At 46.1% G+C, this 23,728-nt stretch overlaps 2 protein-coding genes across 8 annotated transcripts in view; one reads left to right on the forward strand and one right to left on the reverse strand.

Moving 5' to 3' along the window:
* The window catches only part of TSC1 (TSC complex subunit 1), a 63,206-nt gene that overhangs the window by 17,027 nt on the left and 22,451 nt on the right, over positions 1–23,728 (forward strand). Inside the window, exons 2-6 of one of the 7 annotated variants that reach the window (XM_080561761.1) lie at positions 4,416–4,610; positions 6,208–6,325; positions 14,124–14,194; positions 15,506–15,645; positions 16,197–16,424. The gene's annotated coding sequence lies outside the window, so the exon portion shown is untranslated. The other 6 variants (XM_080561763.1, XM_080561766.1, XM_080561765.1 and 3 more) reach the window with 6 other exon arrangements.
* Positions 38–13,729, reverse strand: GFI1B (growth factor independent 1B transcriptional repressor). Its single transcript, XM_080561805.1, has 7 exons — positions 12,611–13,729; positions 7,237–7,365; positions 5,410–5,556; positions 4,590–4,852; positions 4,186–4,323; positions 3,555–3,720; positions 38–3,179 (listed from the first exon to the last, which is right to left on the reverse strand). The coding sequence occupies exons 2-7, from the start codon at positions 7,349–7,351 to the stop codon at positions 3,001–3,003; spliced, it is 1,008 nt and encodes a 335-aa protein (XP_080417931.1). The 5' UTR covers positions 7,352–7,365; positions 12,611–13,729; the 3' UTR covers positions 38–3,000.

Here is a 23,728-nt window from a genome sequence, read left to right on the forward strand (position 1 = left end):
GGCCGCCTCTGCCAGCTTCGGCTGCGGGTATGTTTCCCTGAGTGTGGCTCTGCAGCAGCACGCTGCCCGTGGTCACCCCCGAGTGCTGCTTTACTCGCTGCCCGGCCAGCTAAAGCAACCCTTGTGTCTCCTGGGGATGTGTAAGGGTAAGGCTGGCACTGCCTCCTCCGCCCTGAGCGCCCCTCGGTGATCTTTGCTCCCAGTAACCAGGAGAGCAGCGAAAGCAGCTGCCTTCCCCGCCTGCCCCAGAGCCCGGGGAAATGAGCGACAGGGCTGGGGTGAGCTGCTCTTTGTTAGGAGGGAGAAGCCAGCTGTAGGCACGCAACCTTAGGATATAATACCCCAGCCACCAGTTCAAGGCTGCGACTCCTCCGTCTCATGGAAATCAAAGATAGGGATGGAAATGCGATGGATAGAGTAACCCCCCTGTTCAGCAGGCTCAGAGGAAGCAGCTGTCTGATTTGTTTTTATGAGCGGTGTAACAGGCAATCTCGCCGTGGTGCTGATCGGTTTGTGCCAGCACTTCCCTCCAAACCCGAGGAGCCTCCAATGAGTCAGGAACACCTGCTGTCCCCGGGACACAGACAGGGAAGTATGTGCCCGTGTGCCTGCGTGTTTTGGGGCTGGAGGGTATTAGCTACCAAGCAGCTCAGATGCTGACACGCTCTTTAAATATTTCTATTTGCAGATTCGAGGAGGATAAGGGAAATAATAAACGCAGTTTGTATTTTTGGCAGTGGTTTTAATAAGCTGAAATGCCTTTACCTTGTCCAAGGCTTGTGCCTATGTACATGTGTGAGTGCTCGTGTGTGTCTGGTGTCAGAGTCAGGACCTGGGGCCGGTTCCTCCCTTGGTGTCTGTGTCCTGGCCAGGTTCTGGCACAACCCCGTGCAGGACAGCTCAGCTTTAACAGAGGGGCTCTGATAATACTGTCCCCTGTCACCTGGTGTGGCTGTAGCAGCTCCCTGTTGCTCTGCAGAGCTGCCCTGCTGCCTGTGTGGGGCTCTGCACGTATCCGCCTTTGGGGCGATGTCCTTTGCTCCTGGGCTTTGAGCTGTTCTGCATGTGGGTTTCCATCCTGATTTCCTCTTGTGTCGGAGCCCCGGGGCAGGAACTGACCACGAGGGCAGTGCTGTACTGTCCCCCTGCTTTTCCACTCTACCCCCACTGCTGGCGTCCCCAGAGCTGAGTACGAGACTTTCTTGAAATGAATGTTTTTAACACAAAATGCCCCGTGTTAGCTCAGTTACTGAGAAGGAACAGATTTATCAGATAAATCCCAGCAGGCCTGTACATGTTGTAACTGTCTGGTGTATTGCAATAAAAATATACATTAGAATAAGTATAAATATATATTTACAGTGTGCAAGGACAAGCCAGGAGTACAGACGCTGTTTTGAGTTTCCGGCATGCATATTAATGATGAACAGCTTAGGCACAGCAAAAAACAGGGGCGAGTACATTTTAGATCTTAGGAGAATGGCTTTGGATTTACAGCAGTGTAACTGAGGGCAGGATGAGGCCTTTTTTCTCCTGACAATAAATGACTTTTCCACTTGGACTGTTTCTTCTTCTGCCCATGATGGCAGCCTCCCTTGATAAGCATTTGCAATGAAATAGGTATTTCTCCAGGCCGTTTCCCACAGGTGTCATTGCACAATGCCATGTGTTCAGGGACGTCGTTAGGGGGTGGTCTGTGCGCTGCTACAATGCCCCACATAACTGAAAGCACTTCTTTTTAATGCTGTAATAATACTTTGTCCTTCCTCTCAAGAACTCAAGGGACTTTACAAACCTGATTGAATGACTCCATCACCAAGAGGGGTGGAGATGTAAGTCAGAGCAGTGCAGTGACTTGCCCTAAGTTATACACTGAGAACGTAGCAGAGGTTAGAGGGGAGCTAGCTCTTTCCCTGTTCCAGTGCTTTACTTCAACCTCTAGACCTGGATGAAGAAGGAAGTACCACTGCTGTTTGTGTAACGTTTGTAAGGTATTCAGATTATGCCAATGTGTATGGGCTAGGCTGCTTCCTCCTTTAAGAGGGGCAGGAAAGCATACCTCTCTGGTCCTTGACACCAGTACCCAAGGGTCATTTCCAACCATGCAGTGACACAGGATTGCTCAGGAGAAATCTAATTCAGTAAGTCCAGCGTACAGTGAAATAGTGTGGGACGCACCAGCCTGGATTCCGAGAGCAGCCAGTCTCTCTTGCGTGGTAGCGAGACGCAGGGCTTATTAGTTTATGCCTAGTGCTTTGGCCTGACTCTTCTCAGAGCTCTCCAGGTTGCCTCTAACCCCTGGATCTTTGCTGTAGGGTGTGGATGTAAGATACATTCAGAGTCCCCTGTTATTAGCTAGGGATAGGAACAGTTTTTTCATTATTTTCCTCCCACTCCAAGTTAAAAATACAACACAGTTCATTTGTCACTTGATCACAGTAAATGCTCTGCTGAAAGAAAATGATTTTAGATGTCTGTTGCCAAAATTTATGACCCGGGCAAGTCTCTGCAGAAGCCCTGTCCAGGCTGAGCACAGCTCACTGAATGCAGTCTATTTGCATGCCCCAGCCTTATCTTGTTAACCATCAGAGCAGAACATGGTTACGGCACCAGCTTGGCACAGATTGTTGCTGCCACTAGTCCAGGAGTTCCCACCTCATTGCTGGTCCAAACTGACTTCTGCTCACGGTGTAAATCCGGAGTAACAGCAACCTTTAAAGAATCCCTCTGGATTTACACTTGAGCAGGTGATGTCAGCTCTGGCCTGGTACCTGCTGTAACTAAAAAGTGAGAGCTCCCACGAGTTCCTTTGTCACCTACCAGGCTGTGCCAGGACACCAAAGCCAACGACGCAACTTCGTTAGCCTCCAGAGCGATGTGGGAAGCTGTACGAGCTTAATATGTGGGCAGCCCCATGCCGGATGGAGGTGCTGGGGAGGATCTTCTGCTGTGGAGCAGGCGCTGGCAGCGGGGTCTCTAGCAGAGACCTGGAGCCATCCCTCACTTGAGACTGTGCTGGGTCTCCCGGTGCCTCCGTAGGTCCACCTTGCGTTGGAAGCCCTTGGCACAGAGCTCGCAGCTGAAGGGCTTGAAGCCGGTGTGCTTGCGGCTGTGGGTGATGAGGTTGGAGCTCTGGCTGAAGGCTTTGCCACATACCTGGCATTTGTGGGGCTTCTCCCCTGCAGGGCAGAGAAGATGGTAAGAAAGACATTAGCAGACGGTGGAAAGAAATGGCTTTCAGCAGACTCAGGCCTGACTGGCTGTGCTTAGGCACCAGTGCTGTCAGCCCGGCTGTCCTGCTAATGTGTCTGCGCTCTCCTCCAGCAGTGGAGGGTGAGAAGAACCAGAGGCTGGACAATAACCACCTCCTTGTCACACAGAGGAGGACGTGCATCTTAGGGATGCTCAGACCTTCAGCTGACTGCAAAGACTGACTTTTTAGTGCCTTGACACACATCCCCAGTGCAACTTCTCTGTGTCTGGGAACTGGGTGTGTGCAGGGACCTGATGGACTCCAGTTTGCATTTGCTTATTGGGAACGTTTTGTTTCTCACCGGTGTGGATGTAAGTGTGTTTCTTCATGTCGGACTTCTGGTGGAAGCGCTTGCCGCAGTACTGGCAGGGGTAGGGCCGCGTGTCTGAATGGATCAGCAGGTGCGTGGAGAGGGTAGAGGAACGCTTGAATGTCTTCCCACACATCTTGCATTCAAAACTTCTTTCCTGGTAGGGGAGAAAATCATGGGGTGTCAGTTGGTAACTGCAGAACATGTGACAGAGCTTGAAGACTGTTAAATCATTGACTATAGTAGATTTGATAAGCAAATCTCTCCAGCTCACAGACTGATGTGCTAATATGAAGAGGAAGAAAGGAGGGTTACTTATGGAAATGGCTTGCATCTTGTGATCCAGACTCCTGCACCCTTTAGAGAAGGTGAGGCACCTGAGAAGCAGTAGCAACCATCCTCCCCTCCCAATCTGAGACATTTTCAAGGACAGTCTGAGATTTGAGAGATAAGAGAGCTATGATCTGTGGTTTTCAGAGCTCCTAGCATTGCCACTGGGTGCTGCAGGAAAGCCATCCTGTTTGTAACCTAGGAAAGTCACTTCCCTGATAATGAAACAACAGCGAAGGTCCCAGCACTCGTGAGCTCTGGAGATCTGGTTCTCTGGAACCACGCTACCCACCTGGGAGTGAATATTGGTGTGCTGCTCCAGGCTAACAGCGTGCCCGAAGGTTTTGCCACATACTTCGCAAGCGAAGGGCCGGGTCCCACTATGAGACCTTCGTACATGGACCTCCAGGCCATGGGGAGTGGAGAATACCTGAAAAACAAAATGTCAGTGATTTTTCCAGGAGGCAGCTTTGTCTCCATCTTTGATTTCAATTCCTTCTCTTTGATTCTTTCCTTTTGTAGGCCATGTAAACTGCATAATTCCTAGCACCCTCATCCTCAGCCAGGAGAATGAATGGGCACCTATTACAAGCCGCATGCGTTGCACCTTGAGGCAAGCCACTGAATCTCTGATATATTTGATGAAAACTACTCCCGACCCTCATCATCCCCGAGGTTCCCTCCTCCGTGACGCACCTTGTTGCACTTCACACAGTGGTAGGTCTCCATGTCGGAGGAGTAATGCATGCTGTAATCCAGAGGGGGCTCGGGGCTTGGCAGGAGGTGGCTGCCGTACAGGCTGACTGGGTGCTCCAGGAGGGCTGACTGCATGGTGGAAGACATCTGTCGATAGCTGTACGGCAAGTGGAAAGCGTCCCAAGAAAAGCCGGTTTTGTAGAAGGTGGGGGTGCTGGTCGGGGTAGTGCAGTCTTTGATCTGCAGACCTGGGATGGTCATCTCTGAGTTTGTAAAGCAGAGGGAGAAGTGAGTGTCATGTCAATGCCTGCAGCAGGATACCAGTAAAATAAAAAAAAGTTCCCCATATACCTTGCCCCTATTCAGTGACCTTGGGAGTTGCAAACTTGTTCTTTGACTCAAACCCTGATCCCATACAAATTTCATATTTAGACTTTGATTTCAGTCTGAGGAAATTTTAGGGGAGAGGGGATGCTAAGGCAATATTAACCCCCTTACTAGCCCTACTTCATGTGGCTTTTGAACAAGTATCATGTGGACACCAGCCTTGACCATATCACACAGCTACACCAGTCCTTGAGATGCAGAGGCTTGCTCACTGGGAATCGTAGCCTTACGCTTCAGGGAGATGCTGGTCTAAACCAGAAGTGTAAGGGGAAATACAGAAAGCTCTCAATGAGCTCTGCCTGGGACAAGCTTGACCAATGGGGTCAAAATAAGAGCTGCCATTTACTGAAAATCTGGACCCAGTCACAGGGGCCTCATAAGCCAACCAATCTAGCCCAGACCTCTTTTGCAATTCTGACCCTGGGGAGCAGACCTTGAGCTGAAGGTCCTGGCAGCATCCTGCTCGGGTGCTGGACGGGGACACTTTCTTCTTTCGGTTCAGAAGGGTCCTTTTCTTGTTTTGGAACCACGCATTCTAGGTCCTGTTTTTTGCCATCCTCTGCTGTCTTGTCTCCTATGGCTGTAATCACAGTAGTGTCACGGTTAGTTTATTCCACCCCGTAAGAGGAGAGCCTGGTAAGGTGGTCTGTGTACTTATCTGTGAACTCACACTCGGATACGTGAGTCCACGATCAGTTCCCCGAATCAGTGCAGAGCGGTGCAATCAGCGTGGCAATCAAAGTCTGCCCACTGCCGACAAAGGGAAATTCCAAGCAGCATAGGAGAGGCAAGGCAGAGGAGGACAGGAAGAAATAATAGGGCACTTGATGCCCTATATAACTACAGCAAATTAACCCTAGAAGGCCACATTGTAAGAATAATTTCCTTATTTAAAACCATTCTCATTTATGAGGGTAACTAACAATCACTAACTTATTAACCTCCCCACTGCTCCCATCAGAGAGTTGAGTATTGTTAACCTGAATTTATGGACAGCCGAGCAGGGAAGCAGAGAGGGGAGGTGCCCACAGAGCCCAGTCTCCTGCCCATGCTCACGTTTCTCTGTGCCTGTCCCAGCCCTTAAGAGACCAACCAGCACTTGTTAGAAGTAGACTTTATAGTAAGAATTTTAAAAAGAGGTCCAATACATGTGCTGCCTTTCTGCTGAAGGTGGGACTGGGCTGCCGAACGACAGCATCCATCTGTTTGTCCAACCCCTCTTGTGCTGCAGATAAACACTACAGACGGCCAAAGGATGACGGAATTGGAATTGGATTGCCACGTCCTTTCTGTAATCAAACTTGTCATAGGGCTGGACTCTAGTTCCACAGCCAGGGCCAGAACAAAGGGTAAGTTGATCCTAGATTTGAATAAAGAAAATTTGAATGGTGCCTGAAGGAAGAAAATAATTGTCCTAGCCCTGCTATTGCATGGTTGGCTCTGGGAGAGCATGAACCCCTGTCTAGGGGGAGGACAGCAGGCACAGGCAGAAACACCGTTGGTTTGTATTGATCTGGTGCGTAGCAGCCAGCCTTTCATGGGCAAGGTGTAGGACTTCTTTCACAGTGTTAGGGTATCACTAGTATCTTCTTGCTCTAGCTGCAACCTTCCTTGTAAATCATGAGGAGGAGGTGGTAGCACACTGAGGTAGAGAAGATGTACATAGAGTATGTAGACAGTGAACACAGCAGGTTAGAGATCGAGGTGGCAGAGCTGTGAGTTTGTAGAATGCCAGCCAAGCAGAAGCTCTTTTCCCAACTGCTAATTGCCCGAGGTTGGACATCCTTCCAAATGTGACCAACTCCTCGCAGCAATCTGGTATCTCTGACCTCCCCCCAAGGGAGGTGGGAATCAACAACTGCAGCAAGAACAGAGAGCAAGGCAGGATTCCCAGTGTAATTTCCACGCAGGTGGAGAACTGGCCATCAGAAACCTTGTGCTCATTTAGGGTTTCCAACGCTTGTGTCTGCCCAAAGCGCGCCAGTGCAGGGGAGTCTCGCTGCACTGTCTCTGGAATCACAAAAGCAGCACCCCGGCAAGAAACAAAGGGAGGATCTAAATTTGTTTTCAGTGCAACACCGTGGATTTGTCCCAGAGAAAGAGGGCGCACGGTGGGGGATAACCTAGTATTAGACTGCCATCCCTGTATGGAAGCCCTTAGTTATTCTTTAGCTCATTCATCCTACTCCCTTAGGTTGCCTACTCAATTATTTATTTGCCCTGGTGTATTCTTACAAGCCCAGTGGCTCTATTGACTCACCAGTGAAGGCAGAGGAGATTGGATCCCATGTGAATATAGGCAGATCATCTTCCACAAAGCGGTGCTGGTGGTAGGTATGAGCCTTTTTGCTCTTCACCAAAAAGGAACGTGGCATTTTCCATTCACTGCCTGGGCAGAAACGCAGAATGACAGCAGGTAAATCTCTGGTTTGCAGGATAGTTTCTTGCCTGTTCCCACAGCACGTCAGCTCAGTACGCAGCAGTGATGAGAATTAAAAACCCTTCTGCTGGGGAGCCAGATAGTTCATCTCCACGGTCCCCCCACCCAGCTGAAGAGAGGGGAGTGGTTGCTTGGGCTTAGGCACTTGACGGGTCTTAACTTTGGGGAAAACACCTAGCTGCGGAGGGGCTGAGCAGAATAACTTACTGCCAGATAGTTTCTGCTGCTGAGGTAGAGATGGGAGTGCGGATTGAAGGTGGGATTGCAGATCACGTTATGCTCTGTAAAAAATATCCCTCACAATCCACCCCTAGGCTGAGGCAAAGGATTACTGCTGTCTGTGAAGACAGAGGTGAAGAAATGGTGGCATGCTTAAATCGAGTGCTGTGTTACAGACCAAAAATGTTTCTGTGGCAGGGACAGACAAGAACCCAGAATCTCTCTCATGCAGTTCTCTGCTCTGCTTCTCTGAGATTGTCCCCCCGTGGTAGGGACTGCTGGCTGGGGACCGCCCGTTTCAGAAAGGGTCCTTGCACCCAGAGCAGTGCAGTCCCACCCGTGGCATTGGCTCCTCTGCGAAATTGCCGTCCAAATAATAATTACAGTAAAACCATGGAGAATGGGAAAGATGCAATGGAAAATCCCCACAGCCTTAACATGCGGTGGGTTTCCTTCTTGTTGGCCATAGCTTGAATGTTTTGTGTTGTGGCTGGCAAACACCGGTCAAGCAGCGGCAGAGCAGAAGCGTTGGGTGTGAGAGGTTACCTTTTGGATCTGACTCAAATATCATAGACCGTTGAAACGACAAGCATAAAATGCTGAAATTTAATCATACAAAATTCTCTTGCAATGTATCTGTTATCTTTACTGCCCAGAACCCAGCCCGCCCTGTGCCCGCTCCCCATGGCTAATAACTGTTCTCGTGCAGCCAGCACGACAGCAGGCTCGATGCTGTGCATGGCAGTATCAGCTGGTGCACTATTTGCATATGTATTTGCATTTTCCCTTGTAACTGTTCAAGATAGTAGCACTAAAAGCAAATCTTGCTATATTTCATATGAAAAGTTAGCAGCAAGTCTTTGCTCTCTACTAGTGGGCAAGTGCATTGTTATTTATTTATTTATTTATTTATTTATTTATTTATTTATTTATTTTTCCTGGGATCGGTTGTAATGTTGCGTACTTATTTACTAAAAAAGAACAATGTTTGCTCCTGTTAAGTAGGAATGATGTGAGGTGTCTACGTAAGTCGGGACAGAGCAGCGTGGGCTCCTGGAATCCCAAACAGCCAGCGATGGAAAAGGTCTGCTCGGGCTGCTCCTTAGGGTTCAGAAGTACCTGCCCTTACCCCTGTATGCTAAATATAACTACATAGCTCAGTGGTGGTTCACTTCAAGCTTTGAGGGCCAGATTTATGATGGTGCCTGCGGCTACAGGTACGTGTACAGGAGGGGAATTCACACAGCAATGCCTGCTGTGGACAGGTAGGTTGCTGAGCACATTGCTGTTGGTGGGAGCCAGGTGCTCACCAGCCCCAGCGCCTTCAGAAATCCCATTACAGCTCTAGCTGACTTTATAAATCTAGTCCAGGATTCCCACTTTCATATATGACTTCAGCCATTTTTTCTTCTGCAATGACCCACCTGTTTTTATCTATTTCCAAGAAACGTATGTGTGACTTGAGATGAATATGAGAAAACAGAAGCCAAGAGTGGATGTGTTAATTTAATTTTAGCAAGAGGACAAAGCAGTACTGAGAAGGAACCACGAGCATGCACTAGAGAGAAGGGATGCTGAAGTCCAACGCTGTATTTACTTTCCTGTAACTCTGACGGGGTTCCTCCTAAGTATCACAAAGTGCATCTCTGCCCATCCTGTGCACACAGAAGCGCTCAGCTCGGTGCGAACACAGAAGTGTTCAGTGATGGCCGTAGCCCTTGGAGCAACGCGCCCTGCCCAGCCGGTAGCCTCCCATCCTAGCAGAAGTGCTCAGCTCAGATGGCACGACAGGAGGGGCTCGGTCCCAGGTGGGACATCTGTGCGTGGAGCTCCACTTGGCAGCGTAGATGTGCCCCAGATTAAAGTCCTGCCACGAGCCCTTTCTACATGGGATTTCCACTCATGTCAAAGGGATTTTCCCACGCGGTGGGCAGGACTGTGCCCACAATGGAGAGTATTCATACCACCAAGCTTTAGACATCTGATTTGTCTGCCTGATTTAACCAGTTAACTTCCCTGGGCTTCCTACACAGTGGAGGAAGAAGCTCTGGCAGCAGGTAACTGAATGCACGAGGAAAGCACTCACACTGCACTGCCTCCTGGAAGAGCTGCTGTCCCTGCCCGCCAGCCGGAGGACCCTGAGGCATTCACCAGATAAATTTGAGGACTGAAGGTGGGTGGTGTAAGCAATCTTGCAGTGTTTTACTGTAGTACCCATGGACTAAGTACATGAAGGTGCTAAACACAGCTTCTCTTGTCATGCTGGTTGGAAGTAGCTGCGTAAGAATCAATGGGATTTTTCTGGATGTGTTTGCTCCAGCATATGTAAAAGTCAAATTTGGGCCAGTATCTTGACTGCTGATAAGGGCCTCTACAGAGCAACATGATCTTTAATGCACTACTGAACGTTGCAAAAGGAAGTTACCTTCCCCCACCCCATTTCACAGAGAAAACAGGAACTGGGTGCCCAAAGCATAGTTAATTAACAACTGCATTGGACTCTCTGATTCACACAACCGAGTTAGAGGAAAGCTAGAAGCACAGATTGGGATAGAAAAAAAAATACTTCGTCCTTGAAACTCACCGTTATCAGTAGCAAGTGATCAGCTGCTACCAGCAGCTAACTGTATTTCACAGGGACAGTAGTGCTGTGGACAGCAGCCCCTGCTACAGCTTAAACAATCACCGAAGCTTCCAACAGAATTTAGCTTCAACCTTTTGCTAAAAGTTGCACTTTTTTTTTTTTTATGGAACCTGTTCTTGCCAGCCCTTGTGGCACCTGGTCTGGCAACTGCACAACGGAGTTCAGTGCCTGGGCAAGAGTGTCGTCCCAAAACACAGGAGCGTGGCATTTCATGGATTCAGTACAGAATATAACATCAATAGCCAGCTGGAACTGACACTCTTATTTGTTTGCCATTCCTGTAGCTGTATAATAATGTTGTAGTAATCTGCTCCGAGGAAAAGATAGCTGAAAGAACCCAGGGGAAAAAAAACTTCTTCATTATTTTGGGTACCTAACTTGAAGCATCTGAGAGGAGCTTGTTTTTACCAGCTACAGGTGCCAGATTACCAGCCAGATTTGAAAATGCACCCAGCACCTGTGTATTCCCCTTCTGTGTTCTAATTCAAAGCTTCTTCATCCCCAGTGATGCTCTCTGGTGAGCATCCAAATCAAAAAGTGTTTTTTGTTTGTTTGTTTGTTTTTAATGGGGTGGTTTCTGTCTTCAGGATCCTAATGTCATGGTCCTATGTATCTCCTGAAGCCCTGAATGCGGTATCAGAGCATGGCAGCTCACAGAACCCAAAAACACAGGATTGGGCTCTTTGATACAATTTAGAAGAAATCAGTATTCTCTCTGTATTAGGTTACGGGGCCGTTCTGTCAGCGGTTCCTTCAGTGAGACAATTCATAATACAAAATACCGTATTTGGGAACAGGTTCTTGCAGGATTGTGCCATGCTGAATCAGGAACCCAATTTGCAACACAAGTTCCATTCTAAAGCCGACTCATTTTTCTGTAAGCCCTTCTAAATTCGAGTATTCCAGTTTTCAAATTGACAAGGTTAATTGTAGAGATGAAACCCTTTTCCCTACTGCACTCAGAGGAAATACTTAATTTTTAAATTTAAGTTGATATGTGGCTTCAGGTAAGCTGATGAGTGTACAGAGTTTTAGACTAAAAGAGGCTTATTTCCCTCCTACTGCTTAATTTATTTTTAATCTTTAATATTGTTTTTTCTGCTCTTTCTGGCAAAACTGAAGCTACCAAAAATAAAGAATAGTGTGTCTGTCAGAAGACTATATTTTTGAAGTAAAAAGCACAAAATAAAACATACCCATGTATGGAATTTTTAAGAGCCCAAATAAAATAAGAGGTTTTGTAGACTCCTTACTCTTTAAATTTAAATCATATTTAAAAATAGTTTCAGTCCTTCACAACAAAATTAATCATGTCTCCACTAGTCCATGCTTGTAAAATTCAATGTACTTGGGGCAAGTAATTTGAATGTGGCTTTTTAGTGGAAAAATGCACCGAACGTTATTCATTCTTGTGGTAAGACTGGGCAAATGGACATTATGCCAAGGCTTGGAAGTTACGGTGAAAATTTTGTTAAAGAAGTGGAATGGAAATGCTTGTGCATCTTTTATTACCTAGAAAAAATGTTTAGAATACAATTGCAGCATTTGTTCTTCAGAAACCTCCTCTAGCTCCTGGTGATGTTGGGAACGCCGCTAGCTTTAGCAAACTGCCTTAAGCTTCCCTGGATAGAACAACTTGTATAGCACAATTTCCCTTTAATGTATACATGCGCTTACTTTGTGAACCTGTAAACTGTTTGTTTTCCTGCTTAATGTATTGAACCAGCCTGGTAGTATAGGAGGTATGCCTATAAATATCTAATTGCATATGCTAAAATTTTTGTTACACTAATCAGCGTATACTTAGAAAGGATGGAGAGATAACATAAATAAAAGATAGGTTCGAAGCAAAAATCCTCAACAGGAGAGACTGAATTCTCATCTAGGAAAATTGGCATAAATTAATTGATGGCAGCAGAGATGCGCTGTTTTCTGAATTTATAGGTTTGGCTCTGTTCAAGGGCAATTAAAAGGAAAAATACAGCACGTCCTCAATGCTTAGGTACAAAAGTCTACATCTGGAAACTGCCTGCTGCATGTAGCTTGCTGGGATGCAGGTGTCTGAGACCATTGACACATCTTTTCTATTTTATTCTACTATTATCATTTTCATATGTGGAAAGGTGAAGCAAGTATATGGCATATAATTTTTAAAAGCTTGACCTGTTTGATATACATAAACCATTATCATAAATGCTCAGTACAAGTGACTTACACAGGGAAATATGTTACATATTTGCAAACAGAAGAAGAAGAAAAAGAGTATAAAACACATCAGAGAAATGAGTTAAACATTGAAATTTAAAGTGTTTAAAAGAATAAATAAATCACCTGTTTAGGGGACTTTGCTTTACTGGATTCGCCTCGAAATCTCCCCAGACAAGCCCCCAGCAAAACGTTGTCTTCTCTCTGGACTCCTTCTTCCACTTTTTCACTTAGTTGCTGTCTGCTGAAATAGATACTTCTCCTTTTTTCTCTCTGTTTTTTTGCCCCTGTTCCCCTCCCTGATTTTTCAATCAGATTATTTGTGTCAAAATCTGGCGGTGAAGAAACAGCCAATAGAGAAGCAGAGCCCAGAAAGTATTTGCTTATCAAAACTTTCCAGGACTTTGAAAACTTGAAGAGAATTCACGATGCCCAGCTCTAAACCCTAGGGGCAGCACCCTTAACTTTCTGGGGCAGCTTTGCTTTCTGCAGGAACGCTCTTCTGTCATATTGACAATGAGCATGACACAGGGAAATTATGTATCAAGCAGGCATTTGTTCTTTTTCTTTTTCTTTTTTTTTTTAAAGCTTTTAAGAAATCTATATTTTTACACATTTATCCACACATCATATCTTTCACAAACAGACACACCATCTGTCTCGCATACACACACTCACGTACTTCAGTCTCATAAACAAAACCATATAGCACATATGCACAAAATTATTATATACTAGAAAGTATCTTTTATCTCTTCCATTTCCAAGGAAAAAGGAATAAGAGCTTTCACAGTAAGAACTGAAAAAGATGTGTGTTAATAACCCTTCATTTTTCTGTATGTGTGTGCAATTCATACATTTTTTAAGCACTGCTCTCTATATATACAGCTGTATATAGGATATAAATATAGACTTAAGAAAGCTCATTAACAAGGATCTTTGCAAAAAGCTCTTCAACTCAAGAGCAATAATAAGGATTTGTTCTTCTATTGCTTGCTTTCAGAAAGAGTTTGAAAATGGGTTTGCAAGTACGAAATAACTGACTGCCAAACTTCCCTGTAAAGGTAGGGTGAAAAAGGGAGAGCAAAGCAGAGGCAGTGTCTTTTCTCATGTCACCTGGTACTTATCCAGTAGAGGTTAGAACAGGAGCTGAGGAGCAGTGATTTTCTTTGGAGAATGCACGGACACAACTCCTGTTTGGAGACAAACAAGGAGAGCTGGTCTTCCCAAAGGCTTGGGGGATAAAAGGTAATTCCTTGATTTCGCCTATTTTCTGGTTTTCAACAGTTTCCCGACTGTGCAAGTGCATACTGACATGCTGTATGTGCCCTTGGTTATCCCCTCGTGCACTGACAGCCCAGTCTGTGCGTGGTTTGAACAGCAAAGATGCCTTCTGAGAGGTTTATATATACAAGCACACACCCAGCTGCCAAGTACTCGGACTTTGCTGTCAGACAATTGCCTTTATGTCCTGGGGTTTTTCTGTTCATTGTAAGCCTTCAGATGCATTTCACTGTCTTCCACAATTGGTTGCGCTATGCTAGGATTCCTTGTGGTCGTTTTTCCTTCTGTAGCACAGCGTGGTGAAAGCACCAGGAAACAATAACTTTTTTTTTTTTTTTTTTCTGCCGTGCAACAGGATCGGCTGCAGCGTGGCGGTCCCCTGATGGAGCAGATGTGGTCCAGAGACACTTGGGATTTATTGCAGAGGTATTTGGTGTCTGGCTGCGAGCAGGCAGCGGGGGCCTTAGCGCTCTCTGCTGGGACTGCCACAAGTCACAGTTCTTGTCATCGCGCCCTGCGTGGACACCGCATTGCCCCATGGCACCGGACAGGCTGTGCAATGGGTTTTGATGCAACTCGAAGATAGGAGTGTAGATTTCACCCAAATTGAGAAAGATTCAGATTTTAATCTTCACCCATCTGTCATTTACTGAGCATAATTAATTCTTGCTGTTTATGGAAGCAAACAATCCCTTTTTCCTTTCCCTCTTCCCCTCCTCATTTATCTAGCTGTTTTGCATGAAAGAAACGTTCCCAAAGTATTGTGCTAGCAAGCTGATTTGCATCCTCTTAAACACAGGCATTTGAAGGATTACATTTCCCGCTACAAAAGACAAGCATTGTAACAGAAAACCAAGATGTACATTGCAGCTTCAGGGTTTCATGTGAAGACAGTTACAGGAATTAAACAAAACAGGAAAATGACAAGCTGCTGAAAGGACTGAGATGTTATTTTATGAAATGTTGGAGCTGGCTTCTGCCAGCACCTTGAGCACAGACTTCCCGTTGACATAAAGTACAATTGGCTGCAGAAAGTGTCTCTTAAACAAGAGATGGTAAAACCAAGTCAGCCACCAAAAAATCCTACAAAAGACTAGTTACACACACACACAAAAAAAATATCTAATAGCATGTTCAGTAAAATTTCACCAGCTATCTGACTTACGAGGTGCTCCAAAGAGCACTGTGCACAGTCATTTGGAGAAGGAGGATGGCCACATCTCCTAGTTTCAGTAATCTATGCGTAGAACAACCGAAAAACATACAAACAAAAAAAAATCTGTACCATATCTGTTTCATACAAATTGATCCCTGAGATAATGGGCACAGATGCTCCCTGACTATTACTATTATCACTACACTAGAATGCCTGAAGAGAGATGGGAACGCTGTTATAACTGGTTCAGCAATCATTCATCCTCTCTTCCTTTGTTTTATTTCAGGAGTTCCTATGCACCAAATAGTTACAGGATGGGAACACAGTCAGGGAAGCTGTCATCTTGGTGTGTTGTGATCTCACTCTTCCCTAAATTTCTGTTTGTGGCTCCTGTTAAATTTAACACCTCTCCTCTTCAATAAATCAATAGCAAAAGGTGATTTATACAAGCTGGAAGGAAAAATAAAAGTATGTTGGGGATGCATTTTAGGCTAGAAGGACCTTTCAGCAGGCCCCTTGTGGTCAGTCATATTTTATATTTGTATTGATAGAATTTTTCTTGTATTCTCTTCTTGTTTCAGGGTCAGCAGACAAAGAGGAGAGCCACAGAGGGCTTCCTTGGATTCACAGAAGCTTGTGCTGTTCCTGACCCACATGGGCCATGGTGGATGTACAGCTAGTTCAGCTTGCCACTGAGGACAATTTAATCTTGTGTATTGCTGTGAGTTCTTATTACATGTCCTGTGCTCTAGTGCATCCTAAGTAAATAGATTATTAAATGCATAACTCAGTAAGAATGAACAGGTTAATTATAACACATCATGCCCATTCTAATGCTGTCGTCTTTCCTTTAAAATCTAGCAGCAATGCCCTCCTGCAGCATCCATGTTTTCTCTGTCAATTCTAATGTTATAGTAATTAAGTCACACTAAAATAACACGACTAATTGCTTTCAGTTCTTTTCTGAAACTCATCCTAATTTCCACTCTTTTCTGTGGCAGATTAAATAAACATGTTGTCTGCACAGCAGGAAAAAAATACCATCTCTCAGTCCAGACTGCAATAAATACCAACTGCAATGCACAAGGCAGGACAAGATTAAAAACATGCTATCTCATCCAGAGGCGGGCTGACCCCTCGCAGGTGCAACACAAAGGAGCTATCTCGCTCCTGCAGGGATGACAGCGGTGGAAGAGCGCAAAGTAACGCCGTGAAAGTTAAAATTCAACCGGTAACTTTTGTGATAGGGTTCTAATCTGTGTCTTTTTATAGCTGGTTTCTGCTGTGCAAATCCAGCGCCTGTAATTCCCACTGGCAGCCGAGGACGGTTCCTAGGGATTAAAGAATTGGCTCGAAGGCTTCGGAGGGCTGTCAGGGCATCCCCACGGCCCTCCCCTACGTGGGGGACGAGGAGTGCCGAGACCCCACCGGTCTGAGGGCTGAGACAGAGCAGAAAGTTGAGTGGCATACGGGAACGAAGGCTGGAGAACCTTCCCCGAGGTAATTTTCTTTCTCCTGAGCACTGTTTATTTCTACAGGGATGGACAAAGATCTAAAGGGAAAGGAAGGAGGAGGTTTTGTGTGCCATGTAGCTGCCGCATTTCAGGATAAAAACAAAATCCTTGTCTATGCTTTGCGTGAGAACTCAGCCCGGGGGGCCGGCTGCCTGGTGGACAATGGGGAAATGGGGCAAAAGGGGGCGGTTTTGGGGCGCTGACAGGGCGCGGGGCGCTGACAGGACCCGGCCCCAATGGCGGCGCCCCCCCGCCCCCCCGGCCTTGTTTACCGGCCGCCGCCCGGCCCCGCCCCCTCGCCCCACGTGACCGCCCCTCCGAGGCCCCGCCCCCAGAATCACGCGACCCCCCTCCGCCGAGCCGCATCGCTCGCGCTCCCAGATCCTTCCGCCGCGGGGATCTTTTCAGCTCTCTCCCCTTTCCCCTCCCCGCCACACACACACACACGCACCCCGGGGGGAAAGCCCCGTGAGAGCGAACACCCCGAGCCGGGCGGCGAGGGGCCGGCGGGGATCCCGTAGAGGAGCAGCGGGCTGGGGGCGGCGCGGGACTACTTTATTCCGCGGAGGGATTCGAGCCGCGAGCCGCCCGGTGACTGGTTGGGAGGGGGGAGGGGGAGGCAGGGCCAAGATGGCGGCGCCCTGCGGGCCGGAGGAGGCCTGAGGGGGGGAGCGGCGGCGGGCGGCAGGGGCTGAGGTGAGCGCCCGGCCGCCTCCTGCCCCCGCGGCGGGGCGGCGGTGGGGGGCACGGGAACGGGGGCGGGGGAGCGGGGGGGGACGGGAACGGGGCTGGGAGGGCGAGGGGAGGGAGCCTGGGCAGGGGGCGCGGCGTCCCCCCCGTCCCCCCTGCGCCCCCCGCGCCCCCCTGTCCGTCCGTCCCCCGTCCCGTCCCTCTGTCCTTCTCCGCCCTCGCCCCCTCAGCCGTTGGCGCTGAGGAGCGGGCTCCGAGCTCGCCCCCCCCCCCCTTTTCCCCCCCCGGACCCGCTGAGGGGGGCCGGGTGCTGAGGCGGCCCCGGGGTGCCCCGTCCCGGGCAGGCAGCCCCCGGGCCTCCCGCTGCCCGCCGGGGCTCCTGGGTTTTCCTCGCTTCGTCGGGACCCAGCGTGAAGCCAGGGGGTTGTTTACTTGTGCACGAAGACCTTTTGTCACCGAGAAGTTGGAAGGGTGCAGCTGGGAAGTTTTCGCGCTGTGTCAGGCAGGCAGGCGGTCGTGGTGCAGCCTGTTAGTCCGTGTTTCTGTGCCCCCCTCCCTTTTCCTTTAATGAGCCTTTTACAAGGTAGTCAGTGAAAAACACATGCCTTAGAGGAGTATGTGATTCAAAACCCACAGAAACGGGGATCAGCCTTTGTCTGCAGAACTGTTTCCAGAACTGCTTTTTGCGCAGAACCTTCCAGTGGACGGTAACGCAGAAGGTTTTCGTTCTTTGCCTGCTCTGATCGTGTAGTGTCCTAATGCTGCCTTCCTGGCAAGTTGTTAGAAATCCGTCATACCTGGAGCCATGCTACTGAAGTGATCCCATCAGATAGGAAAAGACCCTCCTTGGTTTACGTGTATGAACCACAGAGAACTGGCAAGTGAATATTTGGAAACTCAAGAGTCCTAATAATCAGTGCAGGCATTGGGAAAACATCTGTCTGAAGTTGATTTTACTTTGCTAAGCAGCAGTAAGGCACCAGATCTGCTTGCTTATCAGAACGAGCTAAGTTACGTTTAAGCTTATAATCAAGGATTTAAAACCCCTTACTCTGTTTAAACAAACAAAACAAAAAGCAAACAAACAACAAAAAAAACACCCCACCTCTTCTGTTTTTTAGTTAACAGCCTCATCAACCCTAGGTTAAATTGTATTTATGTGGGGTGACATCGGCTTACTCAGATGAAAATACAGTCAGAATATCTAATGTGTCATGAGATAGGCTTTAATTAAAATGATTTTATCTTTGGCTGTTTTTCAATCTCAGCTATTTGACTCTGTTACGTGAGAGTTTACTCTTACGGTGACTAATAAAAAGCAGCATTATTAAAAGGTTCTCAAGTGGGATGTACTGCCCAATTGCAGACGTGCTGGTGTTTGGAACAAGCAAGTTCCATTCAGTAACTTTCTAATTTAATGCTGGCCCCACTTAGAGCTGAACTGCTGGGATGTTGGCTTGTACCGATCCCTGACATTCTCACAACTGTCAGACACCTTGTCACATCTGTAACAAGCTGCTGATGTGATTATTAAAGTCAGTCTCTTTAAGAACTTAATAGCCTGCAAGATGCATGCACACACACAGATATCTCTTTGGAAAAGATACCTTTCACAATAAGCAAGTCAAATAAATAGTCAGTGCACTTTTTAATGGTGGAAGCAAGGAAGAGTACCAGGTTCTATGGCATGTTGCAGCTAGGTGGTTTTGCAGCCATATTTTTTTGAGAGAATATTGCAACTTAGGATCTTGGTATAGCATGTAGCTGCTGTGTTTTCATGTAGTTTAATAAATGTGCTGAAGACAAGTAATAATGCTTGCTTTGTTAGCATAAGCACGTTTTTGGGTATCACGTTAAAAACCGAGCAAACTTCTTGAATCAGTGAGCACCCATCGCTTCCCTGGGTATTACTCTTTTTTGGTTTTAATTTAAGAAAGTGACATCATTTGGTTCTGTGTTGTGTGTAATGCCTGCTTTAATTCTTTGGGTTGTTAAAATGACTTGATTGAGTACAGTAGTTAGTTTGCAGGGTTTCAAGGTTTATTGAATTGCAGCATAACTCTTGGAATTTGTTTAAAGGAATCTTTTGGTGGCAAAAAAAACAGTGCTGCAGAGATTTAGGAGCCTCAGTCGTTGTGCTGCTGTGAAATCCAGAGCTCTCCATTCACCTCTTCATAGTTTTAAAAAGATTCCTTCATTTAATTTATTTTCCTTGTGTACGGTTAATTAAATTGGCATTGAAAAATAGTGCTTGCTCTTATTTGTTATTAATATATGTGGTTGTATATAAGGAACAAAAATAATTCCCTTTCAGGTTAGTAACTGAGTTGCTAGGATGGCTTCTGCCAAAGGGTTAAGTGTTAAGCTCTGCTGTGTTTGGGCTTTTTTTCAGCATGCATTGCTTTTAAATAATCTTCCCTCTGACAGAAGTTTGATGGGTAGCAATTAGCGTAATGTATTGGCACAGCATAGTTTCAAAAGAATCGTTAAAAATGCTGAATGTGATTCTCTCTTTTTATTTGAGGGTGTTGGGTTTTTTTGTGATCTTCCTGCTTCAGTTAAGCACCTGTAACAAAGTACGTAAGAGTGAATGTACTAATTAATTATTTTATAAAATAATTACTGAGTTTAGGAGTGGGATCTTGTATCAGATCTTAAAATAACCAGAAAAATGCAGACTACTAGAAGAAGGCAAACACTCGGATTATTATAAATAAATTAAATTTATTGTATTGCCAGCTGTAATGATCCATCTGATCTGAGGCTTAAATTGATCAGGGCTGTTATTTTTAGGGGGTGAGAAGGGGTGTGATCAGCTGCTTGCTGCCCTATTGCCACCATTGCTTTTTGTCCCTGCTGTCGGTTTTCACTCACTGCTCGTTTTCCGCAGGCACTGTCGCTTCTGTGGCAGTAGCGTTTAGTTGTGAAGAAATTACAAAATCGGATATTTCTAGGAAACCTAAAACAGGCTCGAATTATGGTGTGTCAGATGGGAGGGAGGGAGGCTTATCCTTTTATGACTGCAGAACATTTCAAAGTTTTGAACATGAGGGGCTGCTTCCTTATCTGAATTTTTCTTCAGAAACAATGGTCACCGTAAAATACTTCTCATTCGTGGCCTCTGCCAAAGCAATACCTGTGGGCCTCGCTTTGCCTGCAGGGGAAATCAGATGGAAAAAATTAAGTCTTGAGGTCTGGCTTCACTTCAGTGCTGTCAACAGTGGTCTTACGTTGTTAAAATCCCCCTCTTCCCTCGTTGGTGGGGGGTAAATAACCATTTCCTTGCGCGTCACAAATTTAACGTGTGATTAACGAAGAGGGATGAAATGCTGGTGCTGGCCACGTGCACGCTGCTCTTCCCCCCCCCCCCCCCCAAGTGCTTTGGGCGTTATTACAGAAATGCTGAGGACGTTGTGGAGGAATATGTGCGTGTGCTGAGTGTGCCCCCTCCTCCCCACCCCTCACCGAAGCATAACTGGCACTACCAGCTGCTTTTTCGTTTGGCTTGAGATAAAAATACACTGAACTGAAGAACATCTCTTGACAGAAATACTTAGAGAAGTCATAATCTTTTGAAATACTCCGTTATCTCATTCTCTGTGTAGCCTGTTCCAATGAATATTTATACAGTCTTCCCCTTTTTCTTCAGTTTGCAGCTTAACTATATTGTGTTGTGGTTAAATTAGCTACTGAAAATCTGTTTTTAAAAAAAAAAACAACAAATTGGTTATTTGCTTCTTGGTTTCTCCTTCGATTCCTTTAAGCTGGCTCTGAAGTCTTTAAGTATTGGTACTTGAAGTGCATACTTCAGTTAAATCTGTCTTTATAAAAGGTCTTGAATATAAGAATGAGAAGCTTGCTGTTGATGTTTGTCTTCCAGTAAGACCAAAATGTTGCATTTTAAAAGGTAATTAAACATTGTTGTTTTTCTCAGTCTTTACTACTTAGTGCCTTGGATATTTCATATAAAACTAACAAAAATGTTAGTGAAGAGTCGGTGCCTCAAACTGCATGGAAAAGTTACTTCGTTTTAATCCTGGCAGTTTAAAGCGTGGCTGCGTGGCTGTGGAAATTCTTCTAACAGGGGAATGATTGCAAGAGCCTGGGATGGAAGAATTAGAGATTCATCTCGTGTACCGTGTGTTTGAGAAGAAAGACGTGGCCGTGATGTGATACTATAAAGGTTTCAGGGCGATCCTGTTCACCACAGCTGTTACAACGATCCCAGATGCAAAATACCCTGGCTTTCAGTGATGATCTCAGTGTTATACAAGATAGTGGAAGTTCCCTGACTTGGCCTGTCCTGGGTTCCTTATCTACGGGATTTGAAAATCCCATCACAAACTACTGGGGGGATTATTCATAAATCACAGGTACCACGGCTCCTGGGAACTGCTTCCGTCTTCTGGAGCTCAGTGGTTTCATGTTTAAGTTCAGTGCCTGTTACTTGTAAACTACTTATTCAGCTGTCTCTGCCTAAAAGAAAAGAAAATGTGTGACAGTTAAACACCGTTGCTGGAATTTCCTGGTTTGTTCATTTGTGTTGGGCATCGTGGTCCTGATATTAGGTTAGAGGAGCCAGGATTTCAAATCTGTTCCTCACAAATGACAATCTCAAAGGAGATCTTGGATCAAGAAAACTGATTTGCCTTTTAAAAGCGTGACTGCTTGTGTGTAGAGTGGTGACAACATTGCGCTGTTTTTGTGTGATTCCAGCAGATAAACGTTGTGTGTAATGAAATGACTCTGTAATACTGTCCCATGTTCTGACCTAGGCCAGAATACTTTTAATATTTTGAACGCTGGCTTCTGGAGTGGAGATTGCTTCACTTCACGTGAAGCACATTGAGCACACAATTGACTGATAGACAAGTTCATTTAGATTACGCTGGGTTTATTGACACGAGGTTCCTTGAGCCATCTGGTTGAATTAGTTAGGGAGCTTGGGAAGTTACCATTACCTACACGTGTAGTTATCACGAACTAAGGTTGCGTTGTCAGCCTCGCTTTTATCTGATCGTGGTGTTTGTGCGGGCCGTCAGGCCAATGGTGTAAGTTTTGGAATCCTCCTACCTGCTGAGCACTGAAACCTGACTTTTCCCCATCTGGCTGCAAGCGTATTGCTGAAGCTGACAACCAAAGCCCAGCTTCTGTTGGCCGCGTAGTTGGGTTCCAATTTCACCACGCGATCGCTCCCCTCTGGCGATAGCAGAATTAGTGAAACCTGCTCTTGAGGTTTTTACCGGTGTCATGAAGATCTGCTCCAAACGTAATAGCAGTCCTAGAGGAAAATAAGGAATAAAAGTATTGGTTGTGGTGAGGAGTCCTTGATTCTGTGCATGGCAGTTGCTTTGGCAGTGGAGTGGGGGAATAAAGGAAATAGTGTTGACAGGGTCTTGATGGGGTAAAACAACAAAAACCAGAGACTGGTGTTTGTGCTGCTTTAATTCTTAAAACAGGTTTTGCTTGCAGCTGATTTGGGGGTGTGGTCGTGTATCCCTTTGTTAACAAGGCTTCAGACAACTAATTCAGGTTGCTCAGAAGCCGGTGAATCTCTTGCTTAACCATAGCTGAGGCTGTAACCTGATGGAAACTGAGGCACCTTTGTTAGCAAGCCCTGTACGGACTCGAAGGCCGTGTTCGCAGAAATACACAGATTACTGGTAGGGAGCTACATCCCCACATGGCTCTGCAGTGCTGTTCTGGGACCGTGTGCATTCAGGGTATCTGAATACAACTGGAATTTAATAAATTTAATACTGAAGAGGTTTGTAGAAACTAACAAAGCCTTGACTCCTGAAAATGAGTATCAAAGTAGGAGGTTGACTCCTGAGGCTGCACGGATGAGTGACTTTAAACTTTTGAATGGATGGTGTTTGAACATTTTGAACATTGTTTCCCCTCTCAACAGCAAGCTCCTTGAGGAAGAAGTTGAAGCTTGGAAGTCTGCACAATATAGAGTCAAAAAAATATCCCACAAATAAAAAAATATCCCAGCAAATCCCGCCCCAAATCTTTTTGGAAAGCAGACTGGAGTCTGTTATGCATTTCAGTAAAAAGCAACTCTTCTCCCCACCCCCAAGTTTCCATTTTATTATCTTTAGTTTGAAAGTCTTGCTTATAGTACCAGCCAGTTTTTAAGTCTGTAGTTTTTAAGGTCTTGCCAACACGGGATGCAAAAAGAAATGGCATTCAGCTCTTCCATTAGCAGACGAAAATCGAGGGTGTTTTTGTGTTCTGGCAGTGATTACTGAAACCCTTTAAGAAAGTTTGTTGCTATAGAAATGCCTGTGGTGTGTGTGGTGCTATATTATCACCTTTGAATTTGCAATCAGTGCCAAATTAAGTAAGCTGGTGGCTTGTGTCCCTAATAAAAGTGACCTTGGGCAGCTTTGCAACTAGGAAGTGATATGTTGCAAATGACGAAGTTTACCGGGAGACGGGTTAACTCCTGCCGTCCAGTAACTCTGTCAAACATGAGCTTTCAGGAAAATACTACATATATAAGTAATTACAGCATTATCTCCTAAAATAGAACACTGATATATGGTCCTTAGCTAATGTGTAACAGTGTTTTGACTAGAGACTGGAGACTTAGGC

Source organism: Anser brachyrhynchus (genome assembly GCF_964034855.1).
Source record: "Anser brachyrhynchus genome assembly, chromosome: 19".
NCBI lineage: Eukaryota > Metazoa > Chordata > Aves > Anseriformes > Anatidae > Anser > Anser brachyrhynchus.